At 41.2% G+C, this 17,116-nt stretch overlaps 1 protein-coding gene across 1 annotated transcript in view; it reads left to right on the top strand.

The window, feature by feature from the left end:
• The window catches only part of LRP1B (LDL receptor related protein 1B), a 1,054,628-nt gene that overhangs the window by 462,801 nt on the left and 574,711 nt on the right, over nucleotides 1-17,116 (top strand). The window contains exons 12-13 of the mRNA XM_077830376.1: nucleotides 8,468-8,648; nucleotides 16,823-17,042. Of these exons, the coding sequence (XP_077686502.1) occupies nucleotides 8,468-8,648; nucleotides 16,823-17,042 (401 nt within the window). The remainder of the gene's footprint in view (nucleotides 1-8,467; nucleotides 8,649-16,822; nucleotides 17,043-17,116) is intronic.

The raw sequence follows: 17,116 nt of genomic DNA, 5'->3' as shown, positions 1-17,116 counted from the left end.
GCAATGCACATTTTTATCTGCCGGGTTAGTCCCAGACATCTATCTAATAATAAAGTTATTTTTACATTATTATATTATTACATCTATGTAATAATAAAGTTATTCCCATCAGGGAGAATAACATGAGAGGGAAAGGAGTCCAGGAGAGCTGGCTGTATTTTAAAGAATCCTTATTGAGGTTGCAGGAACAAACCATCCCGATGTGTAGAAAGAATAGTAAATATGGCAGGTGACCAGCTTGGTTTAACAGTGAAATCCTTGCTGATGTTAAACACAAAAAAGAAGCTTATAAGAAGTGGAAGACTGGACAAATGACCAGGGAGGAGTATAAAAATATTGCTCAGGCATGCAGGAGTGAAATCAGGAAGGCCAAATAACACTTGGAGTTTCAGCTAGCAAGGGATGTTAAGAGTAACAAGAAGGGTTTCTTCAGGTATGTTAGCAACAAGAAGAAAGCCAAGGAAAGCGTGAGCACCTTACTGAATGAGGGAAGCAACCTAGTGACAGAGGATGTGGAAACAGTATGTACTCATTGCTTTTTTTTGCCTCCGTCTTCACGAACAAGGTCATCCCCCAGACTGCTGTACTGAACAGCACAGCATGGGGAGGAGGTGACCAGCCCTCTGTGGAGAAAGAAGTGGTTTTGGACTACTGGATGAGCACAAGACCGTGGGACCAGATGCACTGCATCCAAGGGTACTAAAGATGTTGGCAGATGTGATTGCAGAGCCATTCACCCTTATCTTTGAAAATTCATGCCGATCGGGGGAGGTCCCGGAAGACTGGAAAAAGGCTAATGTAGTGCCCATCTTTAAAAAAGGGAAGAAGGAACTACAGACCAGTCAGCCTCACCTCAGTCCCTGGAAAAATCATGGAGCAGGTCCTCCAGGAATCAATTCTGAAGCACTTAGAGGAGAGGAAAGTGATCAGAACAGTCAGCATGGATTCACCAAGGGCAAGTCATGCCTGACTAATCTAATTGTCTTCTGTAATGAGATAACTGGCTCTGTGGATGAGGGGAAAGCAGTGGATGTGTTGTTCCTTGACTTTAGCAAAGCTTTTGATACAGTATCCCACAGTATTCTTGCCAGCAAGTTCAAGTATGAGCTAGATGAATGGACTATAAGGTGGATAGAAAGCTGGCTAGATTGTTGGGCTCAATGGGTAGTGATCAATCGCTCCATGTCTAGTTGGCAGCCTGTATCAAGTGGAGTGCCCCCAGGGTCAGTCTTGGGGCCGGTTTTGTTCAATATCTTCATTAATGATCTGGAGGATGGCGTGGACTGCACCCTCAGCAAGTTTGCAGATGACACTAAACTGGCAGGAGAGGTAGATACGCTGGAGGGTAGGGATAGGATACAGAGGGACCTAGACAAATTAGAGGATTGGGCCAAAAGAAATCTGATGAGGTTCGACAAGGACAACTGTAGAGTCCTGCACTTAGGACCGAAGAATCCTACGCATTGCTACAGACTAGGGGCCCAATGGTTAGGCAGCAGTTCTGCAGAAAAGGACCTAGGGGTTACAGTGGACGAGAAGCTGGATATGAGTCAACAGTGTGCCCTTGTTGCCAAGAAGGCCAATGGCATTTTGGGATGTATAAGTAGGGGCATTGCAAGCAGATCGAGGGACGTGATCGTTCCCCTCTATTCAGCACTGGTGAGGCCTCATCTGGAGTAGTGTGTCCAGGTTTGGGCCCCACACTACAAGAAGGATGTGGAAAAATTGGAAAGAGTCCAGCGGAGGGCAACAAAAATGATTAGGGGACTGGAGCACATGAGTTATGAGGAGAGGCTGAGGGAACTGGGATTGTTTAGTCTGCAGAAGAGAAGAATGAGGGGGATTTGATAGCTGCTTTCAACTATGTGAACGGGGGTTCCAAGGAGGATGGATCTAGGCTGTTCTCAGTGGTAGCAGATGACAGAACAAGGAGTAATGGTCTCAAGTTGCAGTGGGGGAGGTTTAGGTTGGATGTTAGGAAAAGCTTTTTCACTAGGAGGGTGATGAAACACTGGAATGCGTTACCTAGGGAGGTGGTGGAATCTCTTTCTTAGATATTTTTAAGGTCAGGCTTGACAAAGCCTTGGCTTAGATGATTTAGTTGAGGATTGGTCCTTCTTTGAGCAGGGGGCTGGACTAGATGTCCTCCCGAGGTCCCTTCCAGCCCTGATATTCTATGATTCTATGAAAGTCGCGACCTGATTAAACCCATATCTAATGTCTCTTGTCATTCTTTTGGCATAGTCAGACAACAGCCACAGTCCTACTCCATTTCTGACTCCAGATGAGCAAAAACAGTTTGAATGCTCCCCTTCCTAGCCAGCTACAACTGAATGAGCTCTTCCCTTTTTCCGTCCCTTCCTACAGGCCTGATGCCCACTAAAAGTCTAGAAGCAGGGGTGGTTGTGCATGCTGCAATTGAACGCTTTCCAGCCCATGTTGGATTTGTGTACCCTATCACAACTGGTATTTGTCAACACATTAAATATATTCAATGTTCATTTACCTTTGTTTATTAAATTTGTACCCTGAGATAGTGTGAAGAACTCATTTTAGAAACTTCAAAATAAAAATATTGCACTGTATGTAGATACCAAAATTACATGTTTATCACAGCATACAGTGAAAAATGATAATGGTACTATGGATACAGCCATAATGTATCAGAATTCATATCTGTTGAAGTAAATGAATTGAAGTAAAAGGCCCATCTTTTCCCTTATGAAAAAGTTAATAAAGAAAATTGATTAAATAATGAAATTGGCCTGTTAGGGCCTTCTTCTGCATTCCTCTTGCATCCAAAACCTGTACTGAAACAATATTTAAGGCCATTGATGTACTTGGCATAAGAGGTGGAGGTGGGTTGCAAAGGTGGCTTTAAGCCATCTTACGTTCTCTGGACCTGGGGCCATCTGATTGCTGAGTGGTCCATGACATACATTAGAACAGCATCAAGGCTGCTCTAATTTAAATTGGTTATGAGTGCCCAGACCATATTTCTTAAACAGGAGTCAGGAGAGTGTGGCATAGGAGCTGCTATGGATTGATGCTGCTCTACATAGGAAGAATCTTCAAAGGGTTGGTTGTGCCATATTACAGCTGCTCTGCACCAGTGGAATAGTGCAAAATAGATGAAACAAGGCCAAGGATATGGCCTTTTCTCCTTCTGGAAGAACAGGTTGAAACATATTCAAAATTTGCACAGCTCTTTATATTCAAGGTAGATAAATTGAAATTCCATGCAGTTTAGTATGTGGATTTTCCAAGCAAAATTTAAAAAATGGAAGCTTTGCGTGGATCTCCATGCAGAGGCAAGCCTCCCTGCTAATAATGTGTAATTTGCTCAAGTTGTGTGGAAGAAATTAAACTGTACATTTCTCCAAAAAATTTTTTTATAAAAATTACAGTTTGTGGTGACAGCACTGCCTGACCGTTACAGTGTATGGCAACAGCACGTCCTAGTGGTTGCAGTCTGTGGCAGCAGCCCTGCCTCGCAGTTATGAAGTAGGGAAAACCTGGGCCTTCCAACTCCACCATGATACAATGCAAGGGGCCCCTTTGAGCACTTTAATGCAGGAATTATGTGTGGTCTGGCTAATGCTCTCCAAGGGCCTCTTCCTACTGCTTTTCCTCTCCCATGTCATGGCTGGCACTTGTCCATGGGTTTCAGCAGGTTAGGGTGTCTCAACTCTGTGCAGCAGATCTGCTCCTGGGAATGCCTTCCTGGCATAATACCTCTGCAGAAGCGAGTGCAGGGCTGCCTCTTGCCACCCGCCCCCTGCTGTGCTGGAGAGACTCTCTTTTAAGTCCCTCCTTCAACTGAAGCATGCCCAGGAGGCCTGTCAGGGCTTCCTGATCCCAGAGTTGTCCCACACTCTTAACTCTCCATTGTGGGTTTATTCATGCCATCATAATATCTTTAAAACACATGATATATTTTGCAGAAATATGTTGCTGTACAAAATTTCCCATGCCACACTGTTGTACAACATTCTGCATGCCTACTGGCTGCTATCCACAATACTTCTGTTCCCACAGAGAGGCTGCTGAAATACAGTGGTATTGGCAGTATATAGTTTGTGAATTGTTTTGGGATGTTATGTTGTTATGGTATGCTGCAGCCTGGCAGAATCATCACAGAAATGGGCACAGAACTACTGAGTGTCTCTTCATAAAAACTGGGTATCATAATGGAAAATAAAAGTATGATATGTTTCTCGCTCAAGATGATGGATAAGTAAGATTTTTATAACTGGGTCATGCTAAATTAGAAAAAATGTTTTACTAGAATATCTGTTAATATATGATGTATTCAACTGACAATTAAAAATAATGAATTCAACTTTATTGAAGTAATATTAATACAATATCACTCAATGCTGAATTTAGTTAAATGCATGTAATTAAATGGTGATTTAACCTGGTGTTAAATAGGTAAAAACACATCAAGATTTGGGATTTTTAATTTACAAGGTAAAAATGAAGGTGTGTAGTTCCTTAGACTCCAGGGTTCTTCGTTATTTTAATGTTGTGCTTTCAGAAGCTTCAGAAGCGAAGAGGCCACAAGAGGAAGCGACAGTCCAGATACTTTCCGATTATGGAACTTATAAATTCCATTGAAAGCCAGTAGAAACTGAAAGTCCTGGACATTGTACATAATGCACTCTTAGGGACAATTGTTTTCAACAGTGAGAGGAGACATACTAGTGCACTGATACTCAGATCTCAGTGGTTCAGGAGCCAAATTAGTGACCAATATTGCTCCAAAGAGCGACAGTAATGTGAATTCATTATTTCATTTACTATTTTATATATATTATTCTTAAAGAAAAATGACTGAACAACTATTGTACAATTGGCTAGCATCCTGATTGTTTAATAACAGGTTGGTTAATAATTCAATCACAGTGTTTTAATATTATGCGCTGCAAAGAGCCACAGGAAGCGCATCAAAGAGCCACTTCCTGCTCCATACCTTCAGTCTCAGTATGAATGTATTAGTTCATTTTCCAAGACATATATATGGGTCACGTTTCAGAGTAGCAGCCGTGTTAGTCTGTATTCGCAAAAAGAAAAGGAATACTTGTGGCACCTTAATGACAGGTTTCAGAGTAACAGCCGTGTTAGTCTGTATTCGCAAAAAGAAAAGGAATACTTGTGGCACCTTAGAGACTAACCAATTTATTTGAGCATAAGCTTTCGTGAGCTACAGCTCACTTCATCGGATGCATACTGTGGAAACTGCAGAAGACATTATATACACAGAGACGATGAAACAATACCTCCTCCCACCCCACTCTCCTGCTGGTAATAGCTTATCTAAAGTGATCACTCTCCTTACAATGTGTATGATAATCAAGTTGGGCCATTTCCAGCACAAATCCAGGTTTTCTCACCCTGCGGCCCCCCACACACAAACTCAAACTCACTCTCCTGCTGGTAATAGCTTATCCAAAGTGACCACTCTCCTTACAATGTGTATGAAAATCAAGGTGGGCCATTTCCAGCACAAATCCAGGTTTTCTAACACCCCCCCCCCCCAAAACACACACACACAAACTCACTCTCCTGCCACAGCAATGGTTCCCTCAACCCACCCAGCAATATTGTTAACCTATCCAACTATACTCTCAGCCCAGCAGAAGAAGCTGTCCTATCTCGGGGCCTCTCCTTCTGCCCCTCCACCCCCACGAACATGATACAGTTTTGTGGTGATCTAGAATTCTATTTTCGACGTCTCCAACTCAAGGAATATTTCCAAAATACCTCTGAACAACATACTAATCCACAGAGGCCTCCCTACCAAATTACAAAAAGAAGGATTCTAGGTGGACTCCTCCTGAAGGTTGAAACAGCAGACTGGACTTCTACATAGAGTGCTTCCACCGACGTGCACGGGCTGAAATTGTGGAAAAGCAGCATCACTTGCCCCATAACCTCAGCCGTGCAGAACACAATGCCATCCACAGCCTCAGAAACAACTCTGACATCATAATCAAAAAGGCTGACAAAGGAGGTGCTGTTGTCATCATGAATAGGTCGGAATATGATCAAGAGGCTGCTCGGCAGCTCTCCAACACCACTTTCTATAAGCCATTACCCTATGATCCCACTGAGAGTTACCAAAAGCAACTACAGCATTTGCTCAAGAAACTTCCTGAAAAAGCACAAGATCAAATCCGCACAGACACACCCCTGGAACCCCGACCTGGGATATTCTATCTACTACCCAAGATCCATAAACCTGGAAATCCTGGGCGCCCCATCATCTCAGGCATTGGCACCCTGACAGCAGGATTGTCTGGCTATGTAGACTCCCTCCTCAGGCCCTATGCTACCAGCACTCCCAGCTACCTTCGAGACACCACTGACTTCCTGAGGGAACTACAATCCATTGGTGATCTTCCTGATAACACCATCCTGGCCATTATGGATGTAGAAGCCCTCTACACCAACATTCCACACAAAGATGGACTACAAGCCGTCAAGAACACTATCCCCGATAATGTCACGGCTAACCTGGTGGCTGAATTTTGTGACTTTGTCCTTACCCATAACTATTTTACATTTGGGGACAATGTATACCTTCAGATCAGCGGCACTGCTATGGGTACCCGCATGGCCCCACAGTATGCCAACATTTTTATGGCTGATTTAGAACAACGCTTCCTCAGCTCTCATCCCCTAAAGCCCCTACTCTACTTGCGCTATATTGATGACATCTTCATCATCTGGACCCATGGAAAAGAAGCCCTTGAGGAATTCCACCATGATTTCAACAATTTCCATCCCACCATCAACCTCAGCCTGGTCCAGTCCACACAAGAGATCCACTTCCTGGACACTACAGTGCTAATAAACAATGGTCACATAAACACCACCCTATACCGGAAACCTACTGACCGCTATTCCTACCTACATGCCTCCAGCTTTCACCCTGACCACACCACACGATCCATCGTCTACAGTCAAGCTCTGCGATACAACCGCATTTGCTCCAACCCCTCAGACAGAGACAAACACCTACAAGATCTCTATCAAGCATTCTTACAACTACAATACCCACCTGCGGAAGTGAAGAAACAGATTGATAGAGCCAGAAGAGTTCCCAGAAGTCACCTACCACAGGACAGGCCTAACAAAGAAAATAACAGAACGCCACTAGCCGTCACCTTCAGCCCCCAACTAAAACCCCTCCAACGCATTATTAAGGATCTACAACCTATCCTGAAGGATGACCCAACACTCTCACAAGTCTTGGGAGACAGGCCAGTCCTTGCCTACAGACAGCCCCCCAACCTGAAGCAAATACTCACCAACAACCACATACCACACAACAGAACCACTAACCCAGGAACCTATCCTTGCAACAAAGCCCATTGCCAGCTGTGCCCACATATCTATTCAGGGGACACCATCACAGGGCCTAATAACATCAGCCACACTATCAGAGGCTCGTTCACCTGCACATCCACCAATGTGATATATGCCATCATGTGCCAGCAATGCCCCTCTGCCATGTACATTGGTCAAACTGGACAGTCTCTACATAAAAGAATAAATGGACACAAATTAGATGTCAAGAATTATAATATTCATAAACCAGTCGGAGAACACTTCAATCTCTCTGGTCACGCAATTACAGACATGAAGGTCGCTATCTTACAACAAAAAAACTTCAAATCCAGACTCCAGCGAGAAACTGCTGAATTGGAATTCATTTGCAAATTGGATACTATTAATTTAGGCTTAAATAGAGACTGGGAGTGGCTAAGTCATTATGCAAGGTAGCCTATTTCCCCTTGTTTTTTCCTACCCCCTCCCCCAGACATTCTGGTTAAACTTGGATTTATGCTGGAAATGGCCCACCTTGATTATCATGCACATTGTAGGGAGAGTGGTCACTTTGGATGGGCTATTACTGCAGGAGAGTGAGTTTGTGTGTGGGGGGCCACAGGGTGAGAAAACCTGGATTTGTGCTGGAAATGGCCCAACTTGATTATCATACACGTTGTAAGGAGAGTGATCACTTTAGATAAGCTATTACCAGCAGGAGAGTGGGGTGGGAGGAGGTATTTTTTCATCGTCTCTGTGTATATAATGTCTTCTGCAGTTTCCACAGTATGCATCCAATGAAGTGAGCTGTAGCTCACGAAAGCTTATGCTCAAATAAATTGGTTAGTCTCTAAGGTGCCACAAGTACTCCTTTTCTTTTTGTGGCACCTTAGAGATGAACATTTATTTCAGCATAAGCTTTCGTGTGTCGTCTTCAGGGATGCTCCTGGGGCAAGTCAGCTACTCTTCACTCCTTACTGAGGAGCAAAGACTTAATCTAGCCCCAAATGAGCAAAATAATTTCAGACTTTATTTATACTGCCTTTTATCCATCGATGATTAGCTGAAAAGAAACATCAGAATACAGAATACTAACATATAACAATAATTCAAACACTTTTTTTTTTAACAGATCTTGATAATGTTGAAGGCATAGCAGTGGACTGGATTGGAAATAATTTGTACTGGACAAATGATGGCCACAGGAAAACAATAACTGTAGCCAGATTGGAGAAAGCCTCTCAAAGTCGGAAAACTTTGTTAGAGGGAGATATGTCTCATCCGAGAGGAATTGTCGTTGATCCTGTCAATGGGTATGAAGTAATTTAATTTATTTTACTAGTTTTATTTTACTAAGTTTGTCTCCAATATGAATACATTTAGTGTCAAATTCCCCTCTCTGACAAACACAGCCGCTGTTAGAAATTTGGGCTAAATTATGCATATTAAAGAAGCTAGCAGACCTATGCATTAAGCATTTGATTCACTGGTATTCTGCTGTCTTCCAAAAAGCACAGGGCCTGTGATGGGGCAGATCTCACCCCTGCAGCGCCTCTTGCTGGTCATCCAGGGAATTAGTGTTTCCAGCCTCCGGAGCGCCCCCTGCAGGCCGGTGTCCCGCTTGCCGCTGGGCCCCAAGTCCCTCCCGGACCCCGGTGCCCCTTTCATGCCGGGGTGCTGCCCCCTGTGTCTCCCTTCTGGGAACCCCGCACCCTCTATCCCCACCTTGCCTCAGTCTTTGGCTACTGCCAGTCACCATCTAGCCCCTGCTCCCTGGGGCAGACTGCAGTATAATTGCCACTCATCATCGGCAAGGAAGGTCTGGACCTGCTGCTTCTGCCTACCCTTGGGCTGCCCTCTGCAACCCGAGTATCCTTTTCCTAGGCCTTCATCAAGGCCTGCAGCCTGGGGGTTTTTTCAGGCCGGAGCTCCACAGATCCTCTGGCCTTTCCCCAGCCCTGCTCCATTTATGTACCCTGCTTAGATCCCAGCAGTCAGGCCCCTCTCTCTCAACATTGGGGTGGGGGGGGAGGGAGGGAGGGAAGGAGAGAGAGAGAGAGAGAGACTGTGTCCTCCTGGCCCATTACCCTCTTATAAAGACCAGCTGGGCCTTGAATGGGGCGTGGCTGCAGCTGTGACTGTTTCCTCTATCAGCCAAGGCTTGCTGCTTTCCCTATCAGCAGCCGTCTCGTGGCCTCAGCCCTCTCTCAGGGCTGATTGCAAGCCCTTCAGGGCAGGAGAGAGTGACCCACCGCTACAGGGCCATATCATGCTCTCAATCTTACAGGTACAAATCCCATTGCTGTCTGTGGGAACTGAACACATGAATCAAGAACAAAATACAGTTTTAAATATTTTAATCCACACTTGTTTGTAAAACTGAGCATGGATTGGGTAAAAACAAACACTTTCCAAAAAGTCTTATATTATTCATATTCCACTATCTGAAAAGGACAGATCTAGATCCAATTCAATGAGCTTAACAATTGAATTTGAAAGGAATGGCATGCTCTTAAGTCTCCTCAGACATGCAACTAATAGGGCAATATCTAGCTACCTACATGTTTACACATTTTCCAGCTAACTCTTTATCCAAATGGAACACTATATGATGTGTGTTTGTAATAGTTTATGTAGGATCTTTGGCCCTGAATTTGATGAATGGATTACACTGATCCACAGAGACTTTTTTTTTCATCTGTGACGGATATAACTTTTGGTAATAGTCTTCATAATACTTAACTGTCATAGAATGCCCACAGTGAAAGAACAAAAGAGGGAAAATTGGCATTTAACATAATTTCCCCTTTTCTGAAAGGCATGCCACTTACCATGAAATGGTGCAATACATGTTAATCAGGTGTTTTTGTACTGTATATTATATATTTACTGCTCTATATAGGGACATAGGCACTATATCAGAATTGCCATACTGGATCAGACCCATGGTCCAGCTAGTCTAGTATCCTTTCTCCAACAGTGGCCAGCACCAGATGCCTCAAAGGAAGTTGCAAGAATCCCACAATGAGCAGATGTGGGATAATTCCTATTAGTTAGAGATTGGCTTAATCCCTGAAGCATAAGGTTGTCTTCTAAAACTCTCTGTATGCAGAGACTGTTCTTATTTGTGTAAATGAACCATCCCTCTTTGAATCTTACTAATTCTTGGCCTCAGCAGCTTCATATGTGGAACATGATTGTAGCAGTCACAATTAGGATATGTTAAAATTAATATAAATTGGGCAAATATATCACTATTCTACTGTTACTGTAGCAGGAAGAGATCCTTTTAAATTTACTCAAGAAGATAATTTGCCCCTTCAGTATTACTTAAATCTAACAATGAGGGAGACCATATAGAGGTTTTTTTCATGCATTTTAAAGCTTTTATTTATTTATTTATTTATTTATTTTAAGAATGGAGTAATCCTATACAACTTCAGATTTTTTACCAAAGAAGTAGAGATAACACTTGCAATAAATGTCATCTTAGTGCTACCCTATATTCTAAGGGACATACTGGTTACTAGGGATAAACAACAATGACAAAAACAAACAAGAACTGTTATAATGGCTTCAATAAAAAACATCTGTAGATATTTAGATGTGTCATGCAAATGCAGTGCATTTGAAAAAGAAATTGCCATATATCAACCAAATTTGTATTTTAACACAACCTTTCCTCTCCCCTCCCACAAATCTCAAGTTTGTTATCTTATTGTACATTATAAAAAAGTACTTGGATACACTGGCTTAATAAATCCACGAGACAGATCATTTTAATTGCTGGCAAAATTATACAAAGTTGGCAAAATGACAGAAATGACCTTATGTTGATGCAACATGAATTCAGTGTATCCATGACCCAGTTGGCAAGTCTGTTCTATGAAGTATCACTGGAGTGAGTCATCTAGATAATTCTAGTTTGGCTGAGCTGATTGCTATATTCCTAACACTTGGATTTATTTACATTATCAGTTTTTCATTTCCGAGTTTGTCTTTGGAAGAAGGCAAACTATTATAGGAAGGCTATAATTAGTTTAAGTCATATAGTAGTGATGTAAATTAGACCCCAAATCATTCCAGTACCTGAAATTATTTTGTCAAATTTTCCAGCTCACTGATTTCTATCAGTTAAATATGCAGCACAGGAAGGTATTGCATGAAGATGCATCGTCTGAGAAGGGATAACATACAGTGCTCTTTTCTAATAAAATAAAACACTTTCATGGTTATACTCCTTTATAAAAGTTGTCCTGAAGGAGAAGGTGTATTATGTCATTTTAATTATCTTCAGAATATTAGACTAGAAGATAAGCACTGCAAAGCAATAACTATATTTTGGTGTTAAAACACATATTAATACACGTCATTCACTTTGGGCATGTTTTGTCATCTGATGGGAAATAGCTACAAAAAGCCAAAGCATAAAGTTAAAAGAAAAAAAGTAATTGCCTTTTAACAAGTCATATAAATGTTTGCAAACTATATTGATTTATTGGGCCTTTCAGTAGAGTAAGTAGTATATTGACCTAGTTGTTTGCTTCAGTCCTAGAGAGCTGGTGCACAGGTTTCACTGATTCTGTAGTGAAACTGAATATGGTTCCAGTCAGATTTATAATGCAGTATATAAGCCCAGGGCATTGAATTTGGTTTTGTCCTTAGCATTAAATTAAAGCAATAAAAACCTTCCTTTTCTATTATGAGCTGAAAGAGATAGAAAAGATTGAAGAAAACAGATGTTTACTTCTGTCATTTTTCAAAGCGATTCAAATTATCCTGGCACATTTTTCATTTAATTTCTTACCAATTTGTGATGTAAAATAAAATAGATCAGTGATATTTATTCCATATAGCTGGGTTGAAGAAAACGGTTGCCTAGCAGACCAGAGCATCATTTCATACATTTGATGTAATCTAAGAATATGCTAAATAGGTTTGATAACAGAAGTATTGTTAGTGAAACATTTCATAACCCTGCTGGAAATGTAGTGATTTAAGAGCTAAAATTCTTGAGCTTTACTCTTTAAAATACAGGTAAGAATCGTAGACTTGATTCTGATCTCCCACCACTATAAATCAGAAGCAACTCCACTGTAGTTTGTGGAATTTAAATGACACAAAACTGCTGTGAGATCAGTATCAGCACAAAGCCTAACTGAGTCTTAAAATAATATTCATAAACAGGTAATTAATATTTTTACTAATATAGTCAGAATGGAATTCTGCTGAATTTAAGATCCAAATACCATGGCATAGTTCCTAGAATACCCCTATTTGTGAGATTCCTGTCTTAGTACTTCTGGTATGTGCTTTGTGTAAATCTAAAGAAGCATGGCCAGTATATTAATTCTCTTACTTATATTCAATAGTGCTTATTAAAAAGTTAACATTTGCCAATGGCTACCAAACAGCGATACTGCAGATACCATAATGTTCCCTGTAATTATATACAAATAAAATTATGTTAAAAGAACATAATTAAGGTTGCAGAGTCAAGCACTCAAAAGTTAGGAATTGCCAGAATTCAGGGTGCCTGTGCAACCCCCTTGTGCGTATGCATTATGATACCATCTTTAAGTTCATAATGATATACTATTTCTTCCATAAGACCCCTGCCTCATTCAGTGGACAGTGCTCAGTTATTGAGCAGCGGTTCAATATTAGGTTTTCTTCTCATTGTTCATTGTGTGGCCCAATACCTTACTTCACATTATACAAGCCCTGCTATGAAAACAGAGTTATTAATTTCCTCATGGACTTTTCTGTGGCACTCATCACTATTGTATTTGAGTGCTTCACAATCATTAATCAATTTATTTTCACTATACACCCGTGCGAAGAGAGGATAGCATTATCCCCATTTTACAGATTGGAAACTGATGCACAGAGAGATTAAGGTCAAAAGCATCCAATTTTGAGTGCCCAATTTGAGACACCTAGAACCTGATTTTTCAGAATACTTAGCATAATAGAACGTTTTGTATGTTCAAGCACATTGACTTCAGTTGCAGCTATGAGTGCTCAGCACATTTTTAAATAGGACCCCAGGGTCTCAAGTCAGACACCCAAAAAATTAGGGACATACACAAAAAGTTTTCTTTAAGTGACTCTCCTACCCTCACATAGGAACTCTGTTAATGAGGGAGGAATAGAATCCCATTCTTCTGGTCAGTATTCAACTGTCTTAACCAAGAGATCATCCTTTCTCTTCCTCCAATACCTTGCTTCATTCACTGCACACCTTCCAACTTCTTCAGCAAATGAAGGAGCGGTCAACAACCTCCTTTGCTACTGAAATCTGAGAACATCTCCAGAGTAGGTCCATCCTGTGCACCGTAGTATTTGATTATATAATTAGAGACTGCATATGCACAAGGTGCCAAATTAATGTTTGACAGGTAACCTTAAGTCTAGCATTTCCTAACTTCAGTGCTTGACTTAATAACGTTCTTTTAACATTTTTTCTTTCTTTTGTGAGTGTGTGTGTCCATGTGTGCGTGACATCCGAAGTTCTTAAAAAAGACAAATTGAAAAATCAGAAATTCTATCATGTTTTTTGCCACCTACATGGTTCACCAACGGGGTTGTACCTTTAGAGTCACCATTCAGACTTCTTCCACTTGAGCTAATGGAGTAACTGATAGCACTAGTAGGCTGTCATCCTCTATGCGGATCAGTACTACAAAGGGATGGGAAAATTTGCTAGTGGGTGTCAGACATTTGCTGACAGCAGAAGAATGTTTAGACTCCGGAATCTTGGGTTCCACCCCAGGAATTGGAGGGTTGAGCACAGACACTTCTGTACATTTCCTGCAAGTGTGATCCCCTTCTGCCCCTTACAACCTGTCCCTTTCCCAGTCCTGTCTCTTCCCCCCTTCATCCAAATCCCATTATCTTCACCTAGCTAGTTCCACTATCCACTCCTCAAACCTCTCATCCAGCAAGTTTTAGTCTCACCTCTCCACAGGGAGTCTCCCCCTTCCAGTCCCAGTCGCTTGTCCTGCTCCCAGTTCCAGTTTCCTTGCTCAGCCATTCCCAGTTCTGCCCCTTCCGACTCCTCATCCATTCTGTCTCCCAGCCCTGGCCTCCAGTCATCCTCACTGCTTCACCTACATTCTTTATCCCCACAAGCTCACACTCCTAAACTGCCTCCCTCCAATCTCAGTGTGTCTCCTCCCAGCTCCTTGTCCCAATCTCTTTGCTCAGCCAATCTCAATTCTCTCTCCTCACCTAAGTTCCTCTTCAGATCCATCTCCCTCACTTCTTTTCCGTCACCCTGCTTGTTCTCAGTCTCAGATGTCCTCTGATTTTTCATTTGATCTTACCCTCTATCCTCTCTGCAGGTCCAGCTTTTGTCTCTTCTGCCTTCAACTCAGGCAGCCTCCTCCTCCAGTCTGCCTGCACCCAATTGTGGGTGAGTGGCATAGAGAGCATAGGAGAAACAGCCTCCTTGCTCTCACTTTAGATATACAGACTCTGCATGACCCACAGCAGCCCAGAGCTGCAGTTTTAGGGAAAGTCTTGCTCAGCCCTGGGCTAGAGCATACTCAGTGCAGACAGAAACTTCGGGCAGTTTAGCTGTTCTCTCCAGAACATGTGTGAACTTCAATTTTTAAAGGCTTATAATTTGGTCAAATTTGGGTGGATTTTCACAGGGACAACAAAAGGCACGTCCCTGACACACAGGCTACACCATGTCAAATTTCAAGATTCTACTCCAAAGCATGGGAGCAGTAGGGCTTTTCAAAGAAAAGGTTGACAGACATTTTTAACATGGACAAAATATATTTTCCCCTAACCTTGTTCTGAGAAATGGCTGAACTCATGGCAGAAATTTTCCCAAAACATTCAACATGAGGCAGACATTCAGGATGGAAAATTTCAATCCAAACTGTTTGACAATGTGTTAAGCAACTGAAAACAGGGTCTTACAATGCGAAGTGTCAAGCAACCTTAATGATAGTCATCCTCATCCTATAATACCTGCGTGATATATTTTGGCAAATGTTCATTTTTTAATTGTAGCCACTTTATAAAACAAAGTAGTTAGTTTTTTTTAAAATAGTTCCATACTTATCTATTTTTGTTTGACCAGTCCCACGTTAAAGGACCTTCAAAGTGTTCAAGAACTGTACATAGTCCATCTTTTTCCCCCAGAAGAAATGATGTTGCAAATTTTTCACTTTTTTTTTTTTTTTTCATTTTGCCAAATTTGTGTCCCGGGAGTAAACTGCAGTTATAAGGCACAGTACTGCAAGGTGATGAGCACCGTGATCCCTGCATAGAAAAGCACTTAAGCGCATGCTTCACTTGAAGTCCCACTGAAGTCAAAACTACTCAGGTGTTTAAAGTTAAGCATGTGAGTAAGTGCATTTCTGAATTGGGGCCAGGGTGATAAGTACCTTGCCAGATCAAGTCCATATTGTACTACTGAAGATGTTTACATTCAAACAGCAGCTAATTTGTAGAGTCAATCAGTAAGAAGGCTCTGATCATTTAATTCCAGCAAAACATATATAAATGAAAACCCTAAAATACTGTTTGAAAATAATCTTCTATTTTATAAAAATACAAACGTGTTTGGTTAAAGGAGTTGTGTGGTAGTAAGGGAGCACTAAGGCACATACTTTGTGCTGCTGCTATTGGAAAAGTATATTAGCTGACTAAAGAAATGTACACAAGTCCCTTGTATTCCAGGAAAGTGGTAAATTCAAGTGAAAAATAAATATGGCCTACAAATATCCTAAATGAAAATGGGAAATATAACCAGTGCAACAAAAGCAGATACATTCAGCAGCCAGTATATGACTGATGGAAACTTAGAGTCTTTGAATACAAATAGACAAAAACAGCCTACGGTTTCTTTTTCTTTCTAACAATCTGTATAAGGTATAAACCAATCACAATATTGTTTTAAGTAAGTCATCAGCTTTTAATATGTGATAGAAGTAGTATTCAAAGTTTCAAGGTCACTTAACCTCCAGTTATTAAACTTGTGTGCAGTTAACTCATACTATGTGGAGCTTTCAATAGTGTTAAGCAGCAATAGAGAAAAGCAGATACTTTGCATCAAGAAGACAAAATAGGCTTGGCCAAATGATCCCAATACAATTCTGCGCTTTGGAACAAAGTCAATCCAATTCCTGGTCTTAAAAAAAATGATAATTGCTGAGATTAAATAAAGTCTCTAGCAGCTCATTAACGGTACTCTGACTTCTCATATCAGTCATCTCACTTTTTAATCACATAATTGATTATATTCTCTGTGTATAGAATAGTAGTTTAATAACACTGAACCTGAGGGATTTTTTTTCTTTGCTGTAAATGCTGCTATTCATTTGAAGAAATCAGCAGGTGTCATTCATGCAAAAGCCTAAAGCAAACTGCAATCATATGAAGTTACAAACTTTTTGTTGAAGGCCTTCTAAAATATAAATCAGATAGTTCAAATAATATCTAAATGCTTTTATTTATAATTTCATAGCTGGATGTATTGGACGGACTGGGAGGAAGATGAAATAGATGACAGTGTGGGAAGAATCGAGAAGGCATGGATGGATGGCTACAGCCGGCAGATTTTTGTGACATCAAAGATGCTGTGGCCAAATGGTTTAACTCTGGACTATCATACAAATGTATTGTACTGGTGTGATGCCTATTATGATCACATTGAAAGAATATTTTTGAATGGAACTGACAGAAAGGTAAAAGAAAAATGCTGCTGTTTTGTCCACAGGCTTCCGCTTTCACTGAATCATACTGTGTTGTGTTAAAAATA

The sequence above is a fragment of the Eretmochelys imbricata genome, chromosome 11, assembly GCF_965152235.1.
Source record: "Eretmochelys imbricata isolate rEreImb1 chromosome 11, rEreImb1.hap1, whole genome shotgun sequence".
In the NCBI taxonomy this organism is placed as follows: Eukaryota; Metazoa; Chordata; order Testudines; family Cheloniidae; genus Eretmochelys; species Eretmochelys imbricata.
Note: the sequence above shows the minus strand (reverse complement) of the source record. Positions and strands in the feature narration are given on the sequence as shown.